This window comes from Lithobates pipiens, unplaced genomic scaffold (genome assembly GCF_037356315.1).
Source record: "Lithobates pipiens isolate NorthernLeopardFrog02 unplaced genomic scaffold, aLitPip1_a1.2 Scaffold_28, whole genome shotgun sequence".
In the NCBI taxonomy this organism is placed as follows: domain Eukaryota; kingdom Metazoa; phylum Chordata; class Amphibia; order Anura; family Ranidae; genus Lithobates; species Lithobates pipiens.
Genome location: NW_027507789.1, coordinates 121,200,581 through 121,223,699, shown reverse-complemented (window position 1 = coordinate 121,223,699; position 23,119 = coordinate 121,200,581). Strand labels below are relative to the sequence as shown.

General features: G+C 45.4%; 1 protein-coding gene across 1 annotated transcript in view; it reads right to left on the bottom strand.

Moving 5' to 3' along the window:
- Positions 1-7,192: 7,192 nt before the first annotated feature.
- The window catches only part of MATN4 (matrilin 4), a 136,697-nt gene continuing 120,770 nt past the window's right edge, over positions 7,193-23,119 (bottom strand). The window contains exons 12-13 of the mRNA XM_077459568.1: positions 21,191-21,293; positions 7,193-7,766 (exon numbers count right to left, since the gene is read on the bottom strand). Of these exons, the coding sequence (XP_077315694.1) occupies positions 7,706-7,766; positions 21,191-21,293 (164 nt within the window). The 3' untranslated portion in view covers positions 7,193-7,705. The remainder of the gene's footprint in view (positions 7,767-21,190; positions 21,294-23,119) is intronic.

The following is a 23,119-nucleotide window of genomic DNA, read 5'->3' as shown; positions in this document are numbered from 1 at the left end:
AAATAGCTAGCGTTTTCTCTGTCCCTACTCCACACAGGATCCTTTCCCTACAGTGACAGAAGAAAGAATGTAAAATGGCCACCGGATCGGGTGTATTTATAGGTTAGGGGGAATGTCCAAGTGTCCATGAGCTGTCATGTCTCAATTGGTTGTCCTGTAACACATGATAAACGTGTCACGAAAGGTTAAAGTTCTTGTATACATTAAACACGTAAGTCCGCCGGGGCGAACGACGGAAAAAGGCGTTCGAACCCGCGGACGGCGAAAGTCGGAAATTCGCCGCGAAACGACCGCCGGGCGAACCGTTCGGCCATCACTATTACCAACCTACCAGAGTGAAATTTACTAACACGGCAACCAAAATGTATGGGTACTGGCATTTTCAAAAGTTACAAAATTACAGTTTTATGTGCACATTTCAGTATTCAGGCTACAAACGAGTACAATTTGCAATTAGCAATGTGATTAAAGGTAGATATTAGGACAAAAAACACATTTCCTATTTTAATTTGGATATAGTAAGTAGCTCAGGGATAGGACTAAGGAGGGCAAGACATTAGAATGCTCGGCACACACACATGAAACTGACTCTCACAGTGACACTGACAGCAGTGTGCAGCAGCACAGATGATGATGACACCTCACCGACATGACACATCCCCTTCTGAGTCACAGTGATAGTCACTTTCCACGCCAGGTGGCCCCTTCAGTCCACTCCAGTCCAAACATCACTGACAGTCCCGCTCCCCACTTGCCTCGATCCCTTCTCATCCTGCAGACCCACACACTATGGTCTGGCTGCTCCACACGGCTCCATTGCATGACATCACACGACACAGTCAGGCACCACCTCTGCCTGACCCACCTCCCGCTGGCGTCGCCCAAACACACTGTAGCAGGCACTTGGATGGTCTTGGCCGACTCTGGACCACATGTGCAGTTTCAAGTCAAGTGCCACAGTCATATTTTTTACAGGCAACTTTTTCCTGTCACTGCCATTTACTGGCAGGAGAAAAGTGCCCATTTTTTACTGGCTGTCAGTAAAAATTGTGATGGTTGGCAACACTGCTATATGGACCACTTACATATTTATATATTATTATTATTATTATACAGGATTTATATAGCGCCGACAGTTTATGCAACGCTTTACAACATTGGGGCAGACAGAACAATTACAATACAATTCAATACAGGGGGGGAATCAGAGAGCCATGCTCGTTAGAGCTTACAATCTAGGAGGGAGGGTTAGGTTATACAAATGGGTAATAGCGGTGGGGGATGAGCTAATGGAGAAAATAGTGCAGTTGTTAGATGGAGGCAGGATAGGCTTCTCTGAAGAGGGAAGTTTTCAGGGATCGCCTAAAAGTGGATACATTTGGAGACAGTCTGACAGATTGGGGTAGGGAATTCCAGAGGATGAGCGAGGCTTGGGAGAAGTCATGGATGCGAATATGGGAGGAGGTGACGAGGGAGCTAGAGAGCAGGAGGTCTTGGGAGGAACGAAGAGGACGATTAGGTTGGTATTTTGAGACTAGGCTAGTGATGTAGCTGGGGGCAGTGTTGTAGATGGCTTTGTAACTTATTGTTAGTATTTTGGATTTAATTAGTTAAGCGAGTGGCAGCCAATGGAGGGATTGGCAGAGAGCGGTAGCAGACACTGTGCCGTTTGTAAGGTGGATGAGTCTGGCAGCAGCATTCATGATGGAATGAAGGAGGGTAGTCTATTTAAAGGTGAGCCAATGAGGAGGGAGTTGCAGTAGTCAAGGCGAGCGATGACCAGGGAGTGAATCAGGAGCTTTGTGGTTTCGTTGGTTAGAAAAGGAACGTAGGTTAGAGATGTTGCAGGTGGCAAGCTTTGGAAAGTGATTGAATATGGGGCGAAAGGAGAGTTCAGGGTCCAGGATAACACCTAGCACCCTGACATGTGGGGATGGGTGGATGGTTGTGCCATTGCTCTTGACAGATAAGTCAGGGGAAGAGGCGTGTGGGGGAGGAAATATTATAAGCTCGGTTTTGGACAAGTTGAGTTTGAGGAAGTGGTGTGACATCCATACAGATATGTCTGTTAGTAAGTTAGTGATGCGTGAGGAGACTGATGGAGTGAGTTGAGGAGTGGAAAGATAGATTTGTGTGCCGTCAGCGTAGAAATGATATTGAAACCTGTGAGAGGCTATCAGCTGACCCAGGGAAGAGGTGTAGATTGAAAATAAAAGAGGTCCAAGAACAGAACCTTGGGGGACCTTGATAGAGAAGGGAAGAGGAGTGGAGAAAGTAGAATTGTGAGTCACACTGAAGGTGCGTTGGGATAGGTAGGATGAGAGCCACTGAAGAGCACAGTCACGGAGCCTGAGGGAGTAACGTTTTTTGAGGAGGTGGGGGTGGTCAACCACGTCAAAGGCAGCTGAAAGGTCCAGAAGTAGGAGTACAGAATAGTTTCCATTGGTTTTTGCAGTTAGTAGGTCATTTGTGAGTTTAAAAAAAGCAGTTTCTGTGGAGTGTTGAGGGCGAAATCCAGACTGAAGGGGATCAAGAAGGTTATTCTTAATGATATCCTCCCTTAATCTACTCTTCTCAAGAGAGAATACATTCAGTTCCTCTAATCTTTCCTCATAGCTGAGCTCCTCCATGCCTCTTATTAGTTTAGTTGCCCTTCTCTACACTTTCTCCAGTTCCCCAATATACTTTTTGTAAACTGGTGACCAAAACCGAACTGCATATTCCTGATGATGTTTTACTAATCCCTATGTTGTTTCATCAAGATCAGGCATGTTCACAGTCCAGGTTTTGAATGGCCTGTCTGGTTATTTGGACATATATATCTTTTGTGGCCCCCAACATCTCCCAGCGCAGGGGCCACAAAAGATATACATGCTGGCTGCCTTGGAGGGGACAGGGAGGAGGCAGGACGAGTGCCGCACACACAGGAGAATTTCCTGTTTACGCGGCAGCCTCTGTAATGGGAAGTCCCATCTCCTGCGCTGCCCTTGGACGACTATTCTGTCCATCATAGGAGGCTTCGTATTAAAGAGGCTGCAGAGAAAACAGGAGTTTTTCCTGTATGTAATATTTTGGCGCTCGTCCCAGATGGATGGGCATCAATTAGGCTAAACTAATGGCAATGGTGAGTCTACATTCCTGGCAATGGTGGGTGCTGCATTCATGGCAATGGGGGTGCTGCATTTCTGACAATGGGGGTGCTGCATTAATGGCAATGGGGGTTCTGCACTGATGGCAATGGGGGTGCTCCATTCATGGCAATGGTGGGGCTGCATATGGGCACTGACCCTTATTTTGCTTCACAGTTCTTTATTGAAAATTACATTTTAATTTTTTTATTAAAACTTCCCTCCTAAAGTGAAAGTGCGTGTTATACGCCAATAAGTATGGTATATCCAAATAACACCTGAGGTCATCTCTTTACTCACACAGCCACAAAGGAAAGCTAATTCTTGTTGGGCAGTGTATCAGTGCTCGAACAAACACGCTTAGGCCGTGTACACACGGGCGGATTGTCTGCCTAACTAAGTTCGTCAGACAATCCGACAGACAGTCCGTTAAAAATTTGCATGAACGGACTTGACCACACACGATGAGCAGACAGTCCGCTGAAAGCGTGCGCGATGACGTGTACAGCACGTACGACGGGACTAGAAAAACAACGTCCTATACACTGCAATGCAACCTTCGGCCGTGTAAATCCTTTCTGAGCATGCGCCATACTTAGTTCGTCCAACTTGCCTACACACGAGCGGACTGTCCGCTGAAACCAAGTTTGGACGGACAAAACCAAGTTTGAACGGACAAAATTTCGGAAATTCCGTAAGACTTTGTTCGTCAGACAGTCCGCTGAAAAAGTCCGCTGAAGCCCACACACAAGCGGATTGTCCGCTGAAACACGGTTCAGCGGACTAAGTTGGACAGACAATCCGCCCGTGTGTACGCGGCCTTAGACTGAATTTTAATGGTTAAAGAATGTCAGGCAAAATGGTCGGCCCTCACACATGTTCACTTCATCAAATCTTGCCCTCTTTGAAAAAAGTTTGGACACCCCTGACAAAGAAATTTTTATTGTTACGCTGCCATCCTGTGGTCATTGTTTTGGTTGGTTCAATTGTCTGTGGATCTTCCCTCTTATATGATGTAACTTCCTTCCTTCCTCGTGAGATCCTGTATTTTTCCTGTAAGGTGCACATGGAGCCTTGGAACTAAATATTGCTTTTGCAAATGCCAACATCTGCTGCATATTGTTCTATTGCCTAAACCCTTCTGCGCGCAATAATGATTTTCATGGATGACAAGGGTTTGGTGAGTCCAGCTATCTGTTGAAGATTGTCTGCAGTGATTGTTTGGGCTATAATCTGGCCAGACATAGAGGTCTCAGGAAAGGATTACGACAATTGGAGTCAGAATAATAAAGGAATCAAGGGGTTATATTCGCAGGGACCAAAAATCTGCCAAAGCTTTAACTCCTATACTACTCAGCAACAAAATATTTGATTAGGGTTTTAATTTAAACTGTAGCACAATGTCTCAGTCCTTTTTACAACACTACAGTACCGCCCAACATTTCACAGGTCTACATACAGTATGCTATCAAAGGGTTCTAACGGTGATAGGTAAAGAAACATTTTAAATGGAACCTGTAATCTATCCATGCAAGACAAAACAACTTCTCTCATCTGCTTATTGAAAACTCAAGAAATACAGCAGCAAAAAAATTATCACTTGCAGAGTGAAATTATGTAAACTGGATGAAGTCTTATTGTGCAAAGAAATTGGACAATGGAAGAACAAGCTAGGGTAAGCCCCTTTCATTGGTCCTGCAGCACCAAAATCTTTAGACAGGGACGGTCATGATTACTTTTTACTAATGGACAGCCTCTGAGGATTTAGCAGCAGAGCACCAGCTTTATGTTGGTATGGGTGACATTCTCCTTTCCCACTCCTTTCCTCCTACTTGGCAGTGGATTTTTGAGTGGTAAAGAACAGGTTAAGTTTAAATATATTATCACACAAGTCCGGCCTCCACCTAGACACATCAACTGTCGCCATCCGCACCATTCTAAGCAGGTGGAGAGCAGACTTCTGGACTCTTCAATTAGACATGCCACCTATTCATTTTGATTTGTGAGTATAACTTGTACTTATCTACTTTATAATAAAGTGTTGGTTGTAAGGTGTTTGCGCCCTTTTTGTGCTTTGTGCAATATTGGACCCCCCTATCTGAGAAGCGCTACACTGCCTTAGCCATCCTACCTGAGTTTACAGTGGCTTTGGTATTAGAATCATTAAGGCAAGCCTTCTAATAATTTCTGAGCACTGTAATGTCAGTAGTATAATATCAGTTTGCAGTACAGTATAGCACAAAAGTTTGCTTTGTTTGAAATAAATTTGTAGACATGATGTCTGCATTTGGGGTCAGGGTTGGGATTGATTGAGAGTAGAAAATTCACTTACCCTAGTGAAGCTGTAGCCACAAGAGACATTGCTCAGCTCTTCTCGCAGTTCACTAACATACAGGTAAGCCTCGTACACACGATTTGACTTCCTGACCGCAAAACCGTGGAATTTTGGCCGAAGGGCTTTAGCTTAAACTTGTCATGCATACACACAGTCACACAAATATTGGCCAACAATTGCGAATGTAGTGACTTACTAGACGTACTACGTGGTTTTTCAGCTCATTAGTGCCACCCTTTGGGCTCCTTCTGCTAATTTGGTGTTAGTAGAAGTTTGGTGAGTGTTGATTCACTCTTTTCTTTTCGCATTTTTCATTTAGCACTTTTCAGTTAGCTCGGCAGTTCGGCAACCAGACATGTTGCGGAATCGGAGTAGATAATGTGTTATTTATTATTGGCCTTGGAGTTATTGCTTTGACATTTTTTATTTTGGTTGAATAATGATTTGATTTGGTATATTTTTGGATGCATAGAATGCACATCTTGTTTAAGTTCTATTGGCAGATAGCATATCTAAAAAAAAAATTTAATGCACAGTTAAAAAATTGTGGAGAATAATATTTGGCTATGTGTTTTACTTCAAATGACAGTTTGAGAGTAGGCAGTTACATTTTAAAAATACAATGCAAAATTAACAAGGGACATCAATATAGTTGTATCTTTGATCTTACAAATTAAATAAATAAAAATAATAATAATAATATTCTTGATATCACTAGAAAAAAAAAAGCCTTTGAAAAATTGTTTGCAATAACTCCATAAGTATCACCAGCAAATAAGCTTCATTATTATGCCATTAAAGAAGAAGATAATTGTGCACTGCATTTGGAGATTTCATAATTTGCTAATTTACAAGACTCTAGTCTTGTAAAGACTGGCCGCTTCTGCTTCTGAGCATGCGTGTTTGTACATTGGACTTTTGTCCGACAGACTTGTGTATACACGATCGTAAAATCTGACAACACACATTTGTTGGCTGAAAATTTGAAGACATGCTAACCAACATTTGTTGGCAGAAAGTCCGACAACAAATGTCTGATGGAGCATACACACGGTCAGATTTTCCACCAACAGCCTGACATCCAACATTTCCCATCAGAAAATCCGATCGTGTGTACAGGGCTTAAAGCAGAGGTCCACCCTAAAGTGGACCTTCCGCTCATCGGAAACCTCCCCCCCTCCGGCGCCACAATTGGCACCTTTCAGGGGGGAGGGGGGTGCAGGTACCTGTACAGTACAGGTATCTGCACCCACTTCCGGGATAGCTCTCTGCGGAAAGGGGCGTAGATTACGCCCCTTTCCGAAAGTCCCCCCCGCTGCCTGCTGGGAAACACACAGATCCCAGAGGCAGCGGGTCCATCCTTATTGCGCAGCGCGACTCGCGAATGCGCAGTAGGGAACCGGGAAATGAAGCCGAAAGGCTCCACTTCCTGATTCCCATACCCAAGATGGCGGCGGCAGCACCTGAGAGACGATCGAGAGATCGGCTTCGGGTGCCGACATCGCGGGCGCGCTGGACAGGTAAGTGTCACTATTTTAAAAGTCAGCAGCTGCAGTATTTGTAGCTGCTGGCTTTTAAAAAAAAAAAAAAAACGCGGAGTGCCGGCGGACTCCCGCTTTAAGTTTATTCCATACCAAGGAGTTTAGAGCCCTTACAGGCTGGAAAGTGCAGGCAGAGCATTTTCCCTAGGAAAAGAATACAACCAAAACAAAAAGCAGACCAAGATGTGTTGGTATTCACACAATGTATTTATTACAGAATTCTGTTTTGACTGGATTTTAAAATAATCTAGGAAGCTCTGCAAATTCTTTACAAACCATGGCATGAAAAATGTATTTTGAGCTTTTAAAGAAGCCGCCAAGCCAAAATTCATAACATTTTCTTGGCATTAATGAATTTAAATCCAGACCCTCTTTTTAAAATGAGCTGTCATAATAATATCATTGTGTCTTTTTGTTTCATTTTTTTTTTAAAAAGAAAAACAAAATTAAATACAAAGTATTTTTTAACCTACTAAAGTCTAGTCCATTAACATATTTATCAATTCTTAGTAAGTTACAGTAAAAACATTTTAATAATAATAATAACAACAATCTATTCACATTTATTTATATAATCGTTTTACAGCTCTGCACGGCTTGTAGGTGTATGTCTCCTTGAAAGGATAACAAAATAATATTACGTGACATAAAAATGCCACATAAACCTCTTTTTAGCTTTTTATATTTTCAGTTGGGGTGCTTCATTTTCTATCTTTCAGCTCGTGTTCCAAAATATCCAGTCTTGCAGTGAGCTGGGCTAGTAAGAAACGTTAAGGAATATATTTTGGAAATAGATACAGACATATAATGCAGTGTGACAAGACATGACTGTGTCATTTAAAGCCGATATCCCGGATGAGCCCCCACTACACTTTCCCCACCCAACCTCCTCTAGCTACTCACTTGATTGATTTTCAAAAAAATGACAAATTGATCCAATTACTTACCAAAAGTGCTGTCACATGATAAGCTGGGTCCCAAACCTACTTTCTACAGGACTAGAGCATTGGTGGCTGCTTCTGCCAGAACCCAGATCTGAACCTGCAACTTCTGCTGTGCTGGCATCGTCTCTTCTTGCTCTTGTCAGTCGCTCTTGTCACTCCTACTGCTGTCCATATCTTCCCTTCCTCTCATTCCGACCTTTGGCTTGTTCCTCGACTATGCATCTGCTTGTTCCCAACCTGCAACCACTCATTACCGACCTTTTGCTTGTTCTTCTACATTTCTGCTTTTTCCCAACCCGCAACCACATGTTACTGACCTTTGGATTGTTTACTAACTATGCTTCTACTTGATCCCTACCTGCTATATCTGCTACTGGATCCCGCCTTGCTGATCTCCTGGTGAGGTTATCCTAATGCCCCGTACACACGAGCGGACTTTTCGACATCCAAACTCCGACGGACTGAGTCCGGCGGACTATCCGATCGTGTGTGGGCTGCAACGGACTTTAGCGAAGCTAAAGTCTGACGGACTTTAGAAATGAAGCATGCTTTAAATTTTCCCGACGGAACTCCGCCGGACCCGGTCCCCTTTGAAAAATCCGCTCGTGTGTGTGCTACTCCGACGGACTAAAACCGACGCTAGGGCAGCTATTGGCTACTGTCTATGAACTTCCTACGTCGAATCCAGTCGTACGTCATCACGTTCGACTCCGTCGGAGTTTGGGGTGATGGTGTGTGGTCAAGTCCGTTCGGTCGAAAAGTCCGCCAGAACTCCGTCGGAACTCCGGCGGAACTCCTTTGGAGGTCTGTCAGACTTAATTCCTCTCGTGTGTACGGGGCATAAGGAATGCAACCTGGTACAACAAAACCCATCTCCACCATAAGGAGCACTGGGTAATTTTGGTTCGTGCATAGACCCCTTAACATCAGGCAAGCCTATGTCATCCACAAGGTTGACCTGCTTGTTTACTTATCCAGCTGGTCATTGGGATCCTCTCTACTGCTATTGCTACTGGTCTCCAAGCTTGACCCCTGACTGTGACACCTTGTTTCAGTGCCCACATCACTGTCTGGAAATGTGGTCAATTGTCATTGGTTGTAAGGGGAGTCTAAGCGGTGGCTTCTTATAGTCATTATGCAGGAGGAGGCAAGAAAAGCAGTCTTTGGGCCTGGACTGTGGTGGTAGATGACTGGGCTTTACTATGTAAAGAGGTGCTGCAGAGGGTTAATGTGATGTACAGTCAGATAAATTAATTATAAATAAATAGGAGTGGGTGATGTAGGAGGATTTGGTATTTTGTTGTGCTCTGAGAGAAGCTTTAAATGTGCTGGCACTTGTAAACCCCCTGAAGGTGTCCCTACATAATGGTGGTGGGACTTTCCAAAAGTAACAGAGCTACCAGTATAGCCAACACTGTCCAGAAGTTTCCAACAATGACCCAAACAAAAAAGGGTATCCCGATTCTGTAGGCTGGTGCTACAGGCTCAGGCACTTGGGGCTTTAGCTCTGTGTAGTATGTAAATAATCATGTATTGTGCTTACTACTCTTCTACTCTTGCATTTAGCATTTAAATGTACAGGGACTCCCCGGGTTACAAACAAGATAGGGACTGTAGGTTTGTTCTTAAGTTGAATCTGTTTGTAAGTCGGAACAGGTAAATTTTTTAAGTGTAACTCCAGCCAAAAAATCTATTTTTAAGCTTTTTGGATAACATAGGGAAGGGTTATCACCCCTGTAACATTTGTTTAGCTGTCTGTGCCCCTGTACAGAAGATTTCTCCTCACTTTCTGTCCCGATGATAATTGGATTTTGAAAATTTTGGGCTGTTAGGGAAACATAAGTGGAGACACCTTTTTCCCATATTAACTCTTACAGGAGAGAATTTCCCTTCCTAGAGGTAGATTTCCTCTTACTTCCTGTTATCTCCCTCCGTTTGTAAGTAGGAGCCGTTTTTAAGTCGGATGTTTGTAAGTAGGGGACCCCCTGTAGTCCAAATTGTTGATAAAAATGAACAACTATAGTAATTTTTACTCCATAAGATGCACCTAGGTTTTAGAGGAGGAAAACAAGAATAAAAAATATTCTGAACCAAATGGTGTACTAAAATGTAACAGAACAATATTTCAACCATGTAAAGTGAACAGCAGTCAACAATGACATTAATGCCCCTTTCACACTGGGGCGGGAGCGGCGTCGGGGTAAAGCAGAGCTATTTTTAGTTGTCCCTGCAGGGGGGTGGTCCCTGTGGTGGGTGGCTGAGCACCTGGTCCCTGCGGTAGGGGATGGCTGAGCACCTGGTCCCTGAAGTGGGGGTGGCTGAGCACCTGGTCCCTGCAGTGGGGGTGGCTGAGAACCTGGTCCCTGCAGTGGGTGGCTGAGACCTGGTCCCTACAGTGGGAGTGGCTGAGCACCTGGTCCCTGCGGTGGGTGGCTGAGCACCTGGTCCCTGCGGTGGGTGGCTGAGCACCTGGTCCCTGCGGTGGGTGCCTGAGCACCTGGATCCTGCGGTGGGTGGCTGAGCACCTGGTCCCTGCAGTGGGTGGCTGGCACCTGGTCCCTGCAGTGGGTGGCTGACACCTGGTCACTGCAGCGGAGGTAGCTGAGCACCTGGTCTCTGAGGTGGGTGGCTAAGCACCTGTTCCTGCAGTGAAGGTGGCTGAGCATCTGGTCCCTGCCATGGGGGTGGCTGAGCACCTGGTCCCTGCCGTGGGTGGCTGAGTACCTAGTCAGTGTTAATTACAGTATTCACAGTATTCCTATAGTAATTGTTATGTTCCCTTTAGTAATGTCTTCACGGGCTATGCAGGGCGGGCACTGATTGCCAAGGCAAGGGACTGGAAGGAACGTTGTGTGAGGGCCCAATGCGTGTACACTATAGAAGCAGGTCCAGTGCATGGGACTGCTCTCCTGCTGCAAAGCATCCTGGGCTTCATCTACCTGGGCCGGGCTCCCTTCCTTTGCTATATGATGGTATCATGCGTGCTGCTGGGGCCCAGCCAGGCCTGAACATGATGGTCACTTCTGCCGCTGACCAGTTTGACCCCAGGGAGATCGAGGATGCCTTCTGACCACAATCGGCTCGTTATGTAACATGGCTGTGGGTATTAGCTCCATAAGATGCACCAACATTTTCCCCCATTTTTTTGGGGGGGGGGGAAAGTGTGTCTTATGGAGTGAAAAATGCGTTTGTTACAGAAACTTCTCTAATTATACACAAAATGTTTTCAACCATTCAGACCTCCCTGAAAAAGTCTAAAAAAAAAATCACTTAGGATGCGTTCACACTGAAAGCACCGACAGCTTTAAAGCACCACTCGTTTTAGTGATGCTTTTTGGCCGATAGCGTCCATTTTTCTTTCAAATTCTTTTATTATGGCAAAGCATCTCAGTCACAGGTCGGGTTTACCAAACTGAACAAAGGTGCCAAGTAGGAACACTTCAACGGGAGACACCAGAAGCCAAAAAACCTAGACATACAAGACCTGCAAATACGTTTGCTGACAGTTTAGAAATAGCTTTGTATATACTATAACATCTATCTTCAGCGAAGTCGAGGGGCCCGAGGGCCTCTAATTACACGTATCAAAAATCAAACAGTGAAATCCCAACTAACGAAATGGAGAATATCTAGTAATGTGAGAAAGCGGATAGAACTGTTAACGTTTCTAACTTTATGCATCAATTATTCATCCAAGGATATTATCAAATAACAAATTTCTTCTGAGAAGTCTGCCAATTTCCATTTTTGCCATTACCACGGCTATGTAGCAAGAGTTTAGAAGAGACTAAGGGAAGAGGGGGGGGGGGGGGGCAAACAAAACAAGCAAAAGGAAAGGGAAAATGGGTCGCTGTCCCAAGAGGTGAACAAAAGCCCAAAATCTGGGCAGCTGCCAGGTCTAGCTCAGTAAGGACTCAGGTGACCTCCTGCAGGTAAGCGTCCGTAAAGGTGTTGTATCTCCAGGGCATCCACCTGTATTGTTCTTCCGTATTATGGAGTGTATTCTCCATGTGGTGAATGTGATTAATTTTAGAGTACCACAGGACCCTGGTTGGTGGTTGAGGCTGTCTCCACAATGCAGGGATAAAAGCCCTTGCCGCGTTGAGGAGCATGCAGCACAAGAGATTTCTTGTACTTCCGCAGCGGCCTTGCTGTCAGGTGTAAGAGACATATAGCTGGATTACTTTTCAAATCTACTGAGGCCAGGTGTTTAATAGTGGTTGTTACCTCCTCCCAAAAGGGTTGAAAAATGGGGCAGGACTAAAAAGTGTGAAATTTGGTACCACCCTCCGCATTACATCGCCAACATGTGTCGGGGGAGGCCATATTACTCTTGTGGAGTATGTAAGTCACTCTATACTATCAGGAAAGGATCTGTGTGCTAAGTGGAGAATTTTTTCCACCTGTCGTGATGTAAACTGTGTATCCAAGTCAATTTCCCATTGGCGGACAAAAGTTGGGTTGGATCGTCAGCAAGGGCTGTCATATAACAAGGATAAGGTGTGTCTAGAGGATTCTCCCATTTTGCACAGGTATTCAAAGGGAGTGAGATCCCGTGGGTTATAATGCACTTTCTGAAGGGACTGTAGGAAATGTCTAAGTTGATTCGTACTCAGACTATCCAGTGGCGGATGTAAGAGCCTGGAAATGTCTGCAGGGGGAGGGGACTGAGACCACATGTCCATTATATGATATGTGTAGACTTTGGACTTTGGAATCTGGGATTATTATATTCAGCACTGCAGACAAAATTGACCTTAAAGTTTGACAAGTCTCCATATACACTTAAGGCCTCTAGGATATTGAGATGCTCGTGGGCTGAAAACAAAAAAGATTAAATCGTCTCCATATGCCATGATTTTATGATGCTCTGAGGACTTCTGTACACCCAAAATGTTGGGATCATCTCTGATGGAACACAGGAAGGGCTCTAGAGTCAAGATAAAAATAATCAGGGAAAAGGGACAGCTCTGTCTCGTCCCGTTTGCTATATCAAAGAAGTCAGAGTGGAAGGGGCGGAATTGAGGGAGAGGATCCATCTGAGCATATTGGGTCCCAGGTCATCATGTCGAAGGCCTTTTCTGCATCTGTGGAAAGCAACAGCAAAGGGCTCCTGGATGATCGGGCCATATGGATAAGATTGTACACTCTGGTGGTGTTGCCTCTCACATCCCTCAATGGCACAAAACCCACCTGATCCAAATGTATCAACTTCAGGATGTACGGCAAGAGTCGTCAATTACCACACTGGGATGGATCCTTCCCCTCCTTGTGTATAAGCGATATGTATGCCCTCAATGTGTCTGTTGGCATGTGACCTTCCCTTTTCAGAGCATTATAGGCTGTCAAGAGATGAGAAGTCAGGATAGTCGAGAAGGTATGCTAATAAGTCAACGTGAAGCTGTCCGGCTCTGGTGCCTTCCGTGCCTTAGTTTGGGCCAAGGCTACTTTGAGTTCCTCGGTAGTGATCTCAGACTCCAAGGAGTCTTCAATCCCATCAGGTAGTATTCGCATGCCTGAGGCTCTAATGTATTCAGTAGCTGACTCTGTCCGGGTCGCAACTGTTTCTGGGGTCCAAGTAGGGTGTAAGTTATACAACTCCTGGTAGAAATCACAAAACTCACTCGCCATTGCCTCAGAGGTGTTCATCTTAGTACCCTTTCTGGTGGTGATATACGGAATGAAGGTGCACTTCCTCGGGTCACAAAGAGCTCTATCCAACATGGCACCCAGTTTATTAGAAAACTCGAACAAAGAACATTTAGCCCACTCTAGTCGTTGGGTTGTCTTTTGGTAGAGAAGAGCATACAGCTCTTCTCTGGCCTTCAAAAGGTCAGTGAGATGGGATTTCGCCAACAAGCGTTTGTGTTGCAACTCGAGGGAGTGCACCTGGGCAATGAATGCATCAATCTGCCGAGTCCTCTCTCGCTTCTTTGAGCCCCTATCCATATCAGCACGCCTCGCAACATGCATTTATGTGCTTCCCAGATGGTCACGGGATTCAAGGACGGATCAACGTTTTCAAAGAAGTAATCAGAAAGCACCTTGCCTAGATCACAATGCACCTCTGGACTTTGTAACAAGGACTCATTGAGTCTCCACGTCGGAGGGCTATGGGAAGAATCTTCCCATAGCAGGGTCACATGAGTCAGTGCGTGGTCAGGAAAGGAGATGGAGTCAACTTGGGAGGAGGCATCGAAGAATAGTAGGTGTACTCCCTATCCTTCGGGAGCATAATTCTCCAAGGGTCAACCAGATTTAGATTAAACAGTTCTGCTTTTAGTTTTTTAAGGTAGGAGTAAGATACATGGGAAATCCCTCTCGAGGCGTCCAGTAATGGCTCTGGGGAGAAATTGAAGTCCCCACCCAACAGAAAGGTACCCTCACCGAACTCCAGTAATATTGAGACCAAGGACCTCAGGAAGGTTAGATGATCTGAGTTCTGAAAGTATACATTCACCAGGATCACTGTGGTAGGTCCAATTTTCCCTTTTAAAAGCAGGTATCGGCCTTGGGGATCTTCACACTTTTCTGAAAAGGTCCAGGGGACTGACTTTGCAATCAAGACACTAACACCCTTGGACTTTCGACAGAGGTGAGGGCGCATGATAAATGCTAGGAGAGTCACGGTTATAGGGCCTAGGGACTGCCTGTAGTTTGAAATGGGTCTTCTGCAGGAATGCCACTTGAGTACAGAGCCTTTTGAAATCAGAGAGAAGTCTGGACCTGTTCTCTGGAGTGGCCAAACATGGACATTTAGGGAGGTAAATTTGAGCCCGTTCTCTGAGTGTCGGGAGGTGAGATTTGCAGAGGTACCATTCTCCCTGAACCAATCAGGGATAGCGACCCCCCAAAAAAAGCGCGGGGCAGGGATGTGGAAAAAGAAATCAAACTCAGAAGAAGGAGGGGGGGGGGAGGGGAGAGGAATCAAGAAAGGAGTACAAGAAATAAGGACTAGAAGTTTGGGGAAAAAAAGAAGTAAGACGAAAAAAAAGGGGGGTAAAGGAAAGGGGAGCAAAAAGAGAAAGTGTGCAGGGTGATCTAAAGTTGGCCTCTAAAGAGCATAACCCACAGCCTATGGGTGGGGAGTGGAAGTCTCTGTGGGAGACGTGCCAAGGGGTGAGGCCCTATATTAATGGGTTAGACTGGGACCTCAACCGTGAAGGACAGGAATCACCGAGAACCCCTTAACGACCAAGGATATGGGACCTATAGGACAAGTGAGTGGTCATTGATCTGTCCAATTATGCCTACGTGCAAATAGATAGCCATAGACTGGAACTAGAACCCAATAAGAGATAGTACACACAAGGCACTATATGAACTAAAATAGCACATGGCAGGGTGTTACACAGTCTTCAGGGATGAGTTGCCACAACCCCCAGCCACATGCTAGGGAAAAAGTAAAAAAATAAATAAATAAATAACAACCCTGGTCTATAGTGGGAAAGGGATGCAGCATGTCAGCCCCTGTCCAGCTGTGGAGCACGACTGATCAGAACATTGCAAGCATGTCAATCACATTAAACAGCAAAACGTGAGGTTGTCTCTGTGAGCACCGATATGTCAGCCTGGTTGGGTAGCAAACAGCTGTTCAGTCTCATGATGGCAAAGTAAGGAGCAGCGCCCCTACAGTTCTCGGGAACTCAGTACCTGCAGGTAACACAAACAACTAAGTGGGCGAACTTGCCAGTGCCAAGTGGCCACTATGTAGCCTTCTACCACACCGCCACAGAAACAGATGACAACCAAGAAAACAGGACACAATTAAGGCTCAGGAGAGGTCGGAGCGTCTCTGGGTTCCACCCTTGCACTGGATTGTCGCCTTCGCAGCCTGGATCTTTGAGGTCTCGGAGATTCAGGATGGGAGCTGCCAGTGGTAGTTGGAAAATCCAGCCAATATGGGAGATGGGGCCCTCCAGGAAAGCAAAGAGATCTGTTAGCTGTTCAGGCCAGTGTAGAATGAAGGAGTCATTTCAGTATTGAACTGAGAGATGGAAAGGGTGTCCCCAACAATGCATGGCCCGAGAGCGCCTTATGACTTCCAGCAGTGGGCAGAGAGTCCCTCTCATCCGTAGTGTAAGTCACAAGAGGTCAGGGAAGAGGCGGCTGGAGACACCATCAAAGTCCACCGGGCCCCTGGCCCATGCGCAATGTAGTGTTTCTTCATTGATTGGTATAAAAGTGGACCCTGGCAAGGACATCTCCGGGGAAGGATCCGCCCACGGGGTCCCTGTACTCTGTGCACCTGATCCAACTCCAATTCCTCTGTGGGTGACTTATCCAGCAGGAGGTTAAAAATGGCAGTTACTGTAGCTCTGAAATTGCTCCCAGTGGTGGCCTCTGGTATACCCCTGAGCCTAATATTGTTTCTGCGATTGCCGTTTTCGCCATCATCGATTCACAATTGCAATATGATCTTGTGGCATTGGTATTTTGTGTGCGATTTCTCCAGGGCTGACACTCTCGTTTCCATTACATTTGAGGAGGTCTCAAGTGCTGAGACCTGCAAATCCACATTATCAATTTGCTGTTTAAGATCATGTATCTCTCCAGCTCGCGTACTCACTATTGAGGCTGCCATCTCTGAGATGTCCTGCTTGGTGGAGAGAAGGGAGATGATGTCCTTCCATGCAGCTGCAGATGGCTGTTCCTGTGAACTGGCAACCAGCAAGGCTGAAGGAGAGTCTGCCCTGGGGATCTCTGGAGATAAAATAGGGGAATCCGGATGTTCTGACAGTTGCCGAGCCTCGAGAACTAGACCTAGCAGTGTTTTACCTCCTCTCTTCTGTTTGCTGGAGCAGGCATTACTGTTGTGTGGTGGCACCATCTTGGAATCCAGAGCCGGGACCAGGGTTGTGGAATTCCACAGGAAATATGTACAGATATCTGGCCCTCTGTGTGCACAAGGTGTCCCTGGAGCTTTGTCGGTCGCGTACATTAGAAAAGCCTGAGATTGGTACACTGTTGCAGGCTCTCTCCCCGATCACTGCACAGAGCTCCCTGTTTCACAACCTCACAGCGCCACGACCAAGCCACGCCCCCCAGCGGGTGCTTTTAACCCCAAAGAAGGGGTTAAAAGCGCTCGTGTTGCGGTGCTTGCGAACCGCTTTTTAGGCGCTGGCCATTCATTTCAATAAACATAGCATTTTGGGAGCACCGTATACAGCGCTCCCAAACCACCCCAAAGATGCTGCTTGCAGAACTTTTCATAACGTCCTGCAAGCGCACAGCCCCAGTGTGAAAATCACACTGAAATGAATGGGAGGCAGGTTTGAGGCATTAGTTAGAGGCTATTTCTAGCGCTGAAATGCCTGGAAACCACCTCAGTGTGAAAGGGGTCTTAAAGTGGAAGTTGTGGAAGGTCAAAACCTAACTAACTTTAAACCTACTCTCAGCCACATTTTAAACCTAATCCATCTAGCCCTGTATAGAAAAAAATTGCTATACTTACCTGGATGCTGTGTGCAGGAGAAAACGGACAACGGCTGGGAAATACCTGGGAAGTGACGTCACCCATAAAGTTACTATGAGGCTTCCGTTGTTGGCTGCCTCTCCTGCACATCCCAACACAATAAAGCCACCACTGACAGCTGATGCTGGGACTGAATCAGAGCGGCTGCAGAACAGGTAATTATAAATAGATCAGGTGTAGAATGTGGCTGAGAGTAGGTTTAGAGTTCGTTTTGGCTTGAGTTCCACTTTAAGTTTATTTCAAGTGAAGAGCTCGAAGGCAATTGCAAATCTCTGCTGTATATGAAAAATCTTTTAGTGGCCCCCTGCTTGAGCAGAATATACTAAGGATGTCACCAGATTTCCCACAACAATCAGGTCTGCAATGGTCTTGAAAGGCATGCTTGTGGATAATATTTAAATTCCATTGACTTACTGTAGTATATGACATTTCATTTGTTCTCAATATGGATTTTTGGGTTCACAGTTGGAAACAGTAGAACAATGCTGCACAATGAGTGCTGGCACATCCCAGTGCCTTTGGAAATGCAGCGTGGGAGGATTCTTCTATGAGTGCCTACCATGTATGAGCCAGCAGGAGGAACCACATTGTGTGGCGGAAGGAGCAGGAGGGTTGATACACCTGCTAGTGTGGAAATATCTGCAATGACTGCTGCTAATGAGTGCATTTTGAAAAGGCCACCAGTAAAGTATTAAATATACAGTACATGGTGTTCATTTACACTTCAGCCTTTATTTACAAGTGACCCTGTGGGCACCTATGGGTATCTGGCCATGCCAGTATGGTTCTGATTTTGTCCTGGGACATGTTTCTAATTTTGTCAGTATGGAATTGACAGCGTCTACAGATATGTTTATGGTAATGTCCATGCAATACTGATTGTGTTCTGTACTTGTGTCAGTACAGTACTAATTAGGTTTCTATGGAAAAATGTGTGGTTGTGTTAGTACAATGATTATGTTTTTCTGTGGACATGGTTCTGCTTGTGATTGTGTTAAATTGTTTATAATAATTTAAGTGCTAGCAAATTACATATTGCTCTTTATGCTGTGTGAAGATTGATAAGGGCGCACAAGGTTGCTGGCCTAGGGGAGAATAAAAGAATAACATATATGATACCCCAGCATAAGGAGCAGGGAGGGTAGGATGCTGCAGCTGCTCTACCTTTCTTGTCTCCCACCTGGTCTCAGTCATGCTGCACTGTTACCACCTTGTAGGCATTGCAGTTAGGGTTGCCACCTTTTCTTCAAGTCAAACCTGAACACTTTAGGGGCACACATACTTTTTTTTTATAGTATAAACTATACATATATTTTGAAATTAAGGAACATTTCTAATCATGTGAAGTTTATCACAAGAGTCCCCCTTTACATCAGAGTCCACAGAGTTCCCCTTTTACATCTGAATCCACTTGCTGAGTTATCTTACACTGTAAGGGGGGACTCTGCAGACTCTGATGTAAGGGAGAACCCTGGGGACTCTGACATAAAGGGTGCTCTGGAAACCTTGATTTAAGTGGAAACACTGAGAACTCTGATGTACGGAGAGGACTCTGATGTAAGGGGAAACACTGTGGCTTCTGGTATAAAGGGACCTCTGATATAAGGGGTGCTCTAAGAACCCTGATTTTCTTTAGTATACTCATTCAGAGGCAGGAGAGAGAAGGGGGGGGAGACCTCAGTCACAGACTCATCCCTTGGCAGTCAGTCCTCTCATCCAGATGTATCTGAGGCTGCTGGACTTCAAATTTCCTGCCCCCACTGAGGCACAGTGTCGGGGATAGGAATGTGGGCAGACACAGAGGGGTAAGGGTGGGAGGAAGAGGAGTAGATTGAGCCCTCTCTCCTCTCCCGTGTGTGTGTGTGTGGGGGGGGGGGGGAATTGTTAGTGCTGGCTTTGCGCAGTGTGAAAGAAAGTTTAACAGATGCTCTCGGCTATGACAACTGCAGCCAGCAACCCTGCTAGGAAACCATAGCGCAGTCTGAATAATAAGTCCGGGTTTCAGGCAGTTTTTAACCCGGACACATGATTTCAAACCTGAACTGTCCAGAATCTCAGAGGTCTCAAACTGATGGCCCTCCAGCTATTGCAAAACTACAAGTCCCATGAGGAATTGCAGGGCTAACAATTACAAGCTCCCACAGGCAGAGGCATGATGGGACTTGTAGTTTTGTAACAGCTGGAGGGCCGCCACTTTGAGACCCCTGGTCCAGATGAATCCTGGACAGGTGGCAACCCTAGTTGCAGTTTGTCCTCCACCCAAATAGTGGCGCTGTGTTGCAGTGCCACTGTGCAGAAAGAGCAGAGGCTAAGTTCCACTGCAGACTCTGTAGGTGTTCCAGGGGAAGCTGCTGTTCGATTGGAGGCTGTAACTCCTGGTGACCTTTGGCAGCCATATTAAGTGTGGGCAGTGTTTATTAATAGCAGTACCCTGCTGGGTTTGTGTAAATTTGTGAAAAGGGAAAGGCTAGGGACAACTCCCACTCTGGTTTGAGAGGGAGTGAGAGTATAAGTTAAGGTTCCTGCTGGAGGAGGGACAGGATAGGGACACCACTACCTTCTTGTTTCCGATCACCAGAGCCACTGATGCAGACTCATTTCCAGCCTACAAGAGCCACTATCTGTGTTGCCAGTCAGCCACCGCTTCAGCAGATGTTGTCCTGGTAAAGGAGGCTTTACCTGAACTAATGCCTTACTTTGAGCCTGTGTGAATCACTGCTGCATGCCTGTGCCAGTGCAGAATAACCTGCTGTTACAACTCAGTGATTTTGTGTATGCTTATGATGCATGATGTGCCATTAATGCCTGGAATAGTGTGTTACTGTCAAGGTTACTGCAAAGATTATCACAAGTGTTACTACCACTCACTAAAATTACTTCTGTAAAGTTCAAATTCAAAGAACTTATGCCACCAATTGGCATCTATGTGAGTGCCCTAAAATGACTGGGTACTACCGCAACAGGCCCTGCCTACAACCTTACCCTTCGTAGTGTGTACTGTGAGAAGGACCAGTCTCTGTTTAACCATGCCCCTCTAAATCATTAGCAATATGCAGCATTTGGTAGTAAGACCCAATATGTGCCTCTCCTCTCTCACACAGTATCTAATGCCGTGTACACACGACGGACTTTTCGATGGACTAGGTCCGACGGTCTTCCAGACGGACTTTTGGCGGAGGTTCGATGGACTTTCTGAATGGACTTGGCAACACATGAACGGACTAAGGCCGTTCGAAAGTCCGTTCCCTTTGAACGTGATGGCGTAAATGGGACTAAACAAGGAAGTTCTATAGTCAGTAGCCAATAGCTGCCCTTGCGTCTTATTTGGTCCGTCAGACCAGCACACAGATGAACGGTTTTCCCGATTTTTAGCCTGTCAGATAGATTTGAAACATGTTTTATTTCTAGGTCCGTCTGACTTTTGAAAAAAAAAATTCCCCTGGAGCCCACACACGATCGAATTGTCCGATCGTGTGTACGTGGCATTAGTCTACCCCTGACTGCAGCCAAATTGAATGTGCTGAGGATATGAGAGGGAGGGAGTGTGGTGTATGCCTTTCTTTTATTATATGTTTGAATGGTCCAAGATAGCTGTTGCAGTGTTCTGTTGGTGCAGCCCGCTATATATCTATTCATATGTATGGCATCTATATGATTTACATATTATAGAATTTATGGAAGAATCACAATTAGGCACTGGTTGTTCCTTTCTACAACCTTGCTCCATGGTTGAGAATGGCAAAGTATTAATATATAAAAGGATATGTTTCTCTGCCAGATTTCCGAGTGTTGTTAAGGTGTCTGTTTGGAAGGCGACAAGGTGCTCACATTCACATGGATTCTTTATCTCTGTCTCTCCTTTAATCTCTTCTGCAAAATAGATGTTAAAGCCACAAGTAAGATATGGAAAAAATATATATAGAAGCATTAACTGCATATATTACAAATTCTATAGGCCCTATTCAGTAAAAATAGTGCAGATTTCAAAGTGCAACCAATCAGAATTCACTCTGCTGACCAGTACATGATGGATTGTGATTGGTTGCTATGGATTACTACTACACTTAAAGTGGTTGTAAAGTCAAATTTACAAATAACTGGCATCCCCTCTTGTATGAAGATATAAAGTACTGTGTGTCAATTTTTTTGAAAATGATAATCCTAAATACCTTTTTGCATTACTCCACTGTGCAGTCACGTGACCTCCTTCTGCTCTCCTTTCCGGATCTAAGGAGAGCAGTAGGAGGGCCTGAGATTCCCCTCTGAAGCTTGCCAGCAGAGGGAGATCTCGTGACCACACAGCGCCGCTGTGCAAGAAGTTTTTTAGGATTATCATTTTAGAAGAACTGACATACACTGCTTTAAATCTTCATACAACAGAGGGGATGCCAGTTATTTGTAAATCTTACTTTAGAGCCGCAGGGAATAGCAGCAGGAGGAGAGGGGAGGGGTGGGAAGATCAGTTCTCACACACAGAAATGACAGGAAGGGAGGGGGAAAGGGAGAGACTCTGAACACAGCAGGATGACAGAGGCACATAAACTGACCACGGTATCATGGATCAGCAGCCATAATTACCATGGTCAGTACACATAGGGGGACACAGGAACAGGCAGGATCAACCAGGTATGTACAACATTTTCAACCTAGGATAGTCTGGTCACATGATCCCACAGCTACATTTCCTCTGTCTAAGTCAGCAGTGGCTGCAGGGGAGAGGAAAGATGGCTGACAACAGCTTTGGAGAGCTTCCTCCTCTTCCCTGCAGCTACTGCTGACTGCCAAAGGGGGTCATGTGACCAGGCAGGATCGGGCTGAAAATAAGCAAGTATACACTTTTTTTTTTTTTTTTACACAGGTTAGGGAACATAGCAGGAGGGGGAATAGACCTCTTTAAGGCTGGGTTCACACTGCCGCACAAAGTGGCTCATAGCAGGGGTCTGATGCCTCCCTGTTCACCGTTTCAGGTCTGATTTCAGTCTGCATTTTTGCCTGAATTCGGACCTGAAATGGACCAGAAGACACACAGAACTCCTGTGCAATGAGCTCAGCAGCTGTCCCGGAGCTGTGTGAACTGGCTACATTGAGAGCCGGTCGCAATCAACTGACATGTGAACTGGATGCGGCGAAAACCACATCAAATTTGCAATAGTGTGAACTCAGCCTAAACCTGATTATTGTTAGGTAGGAATTCCACTTTAAGCATAAAAAACTTTAAAATAGGTGCTTTTGGGTTTTTTGTTTAACTGTACTCCAAGCCAACATTTAGTTTCAATTACAAGTACATAAATTTATCTGCAAGTAGTTTTTAAATCCTCAGTATAGGTTTTGGGAATCTCACTTCATGGGTGTTGGGTCCACAGCTCACTTAAAGTGGAATTTGTTCCTTCTTAACATTAACTATTCTTAAAAATGCTCCCTCTTCCCTCTATGTGCTTACTTTTAGTCTGGTCCCATGATCATGCACCTCTGGCTCCCCTGTGTCATGGAGCACTTGACAATGGCTGTGAATTCTGGGAGCTGTGACGTCACCCATAGACTCCAATGTCAGCAGTCTCTCCTCTCCCCTGCAGCCACTGCTCTCTAACACAGGGAAGCAGGAGCTGCAGGATCATGTGACCGGGGCACTCTACTGAAAGGTAAGTGCATAAATCTGTTTTGCAGAGGGTAAGGAGGAGGGGGGAGGGATCATTTTT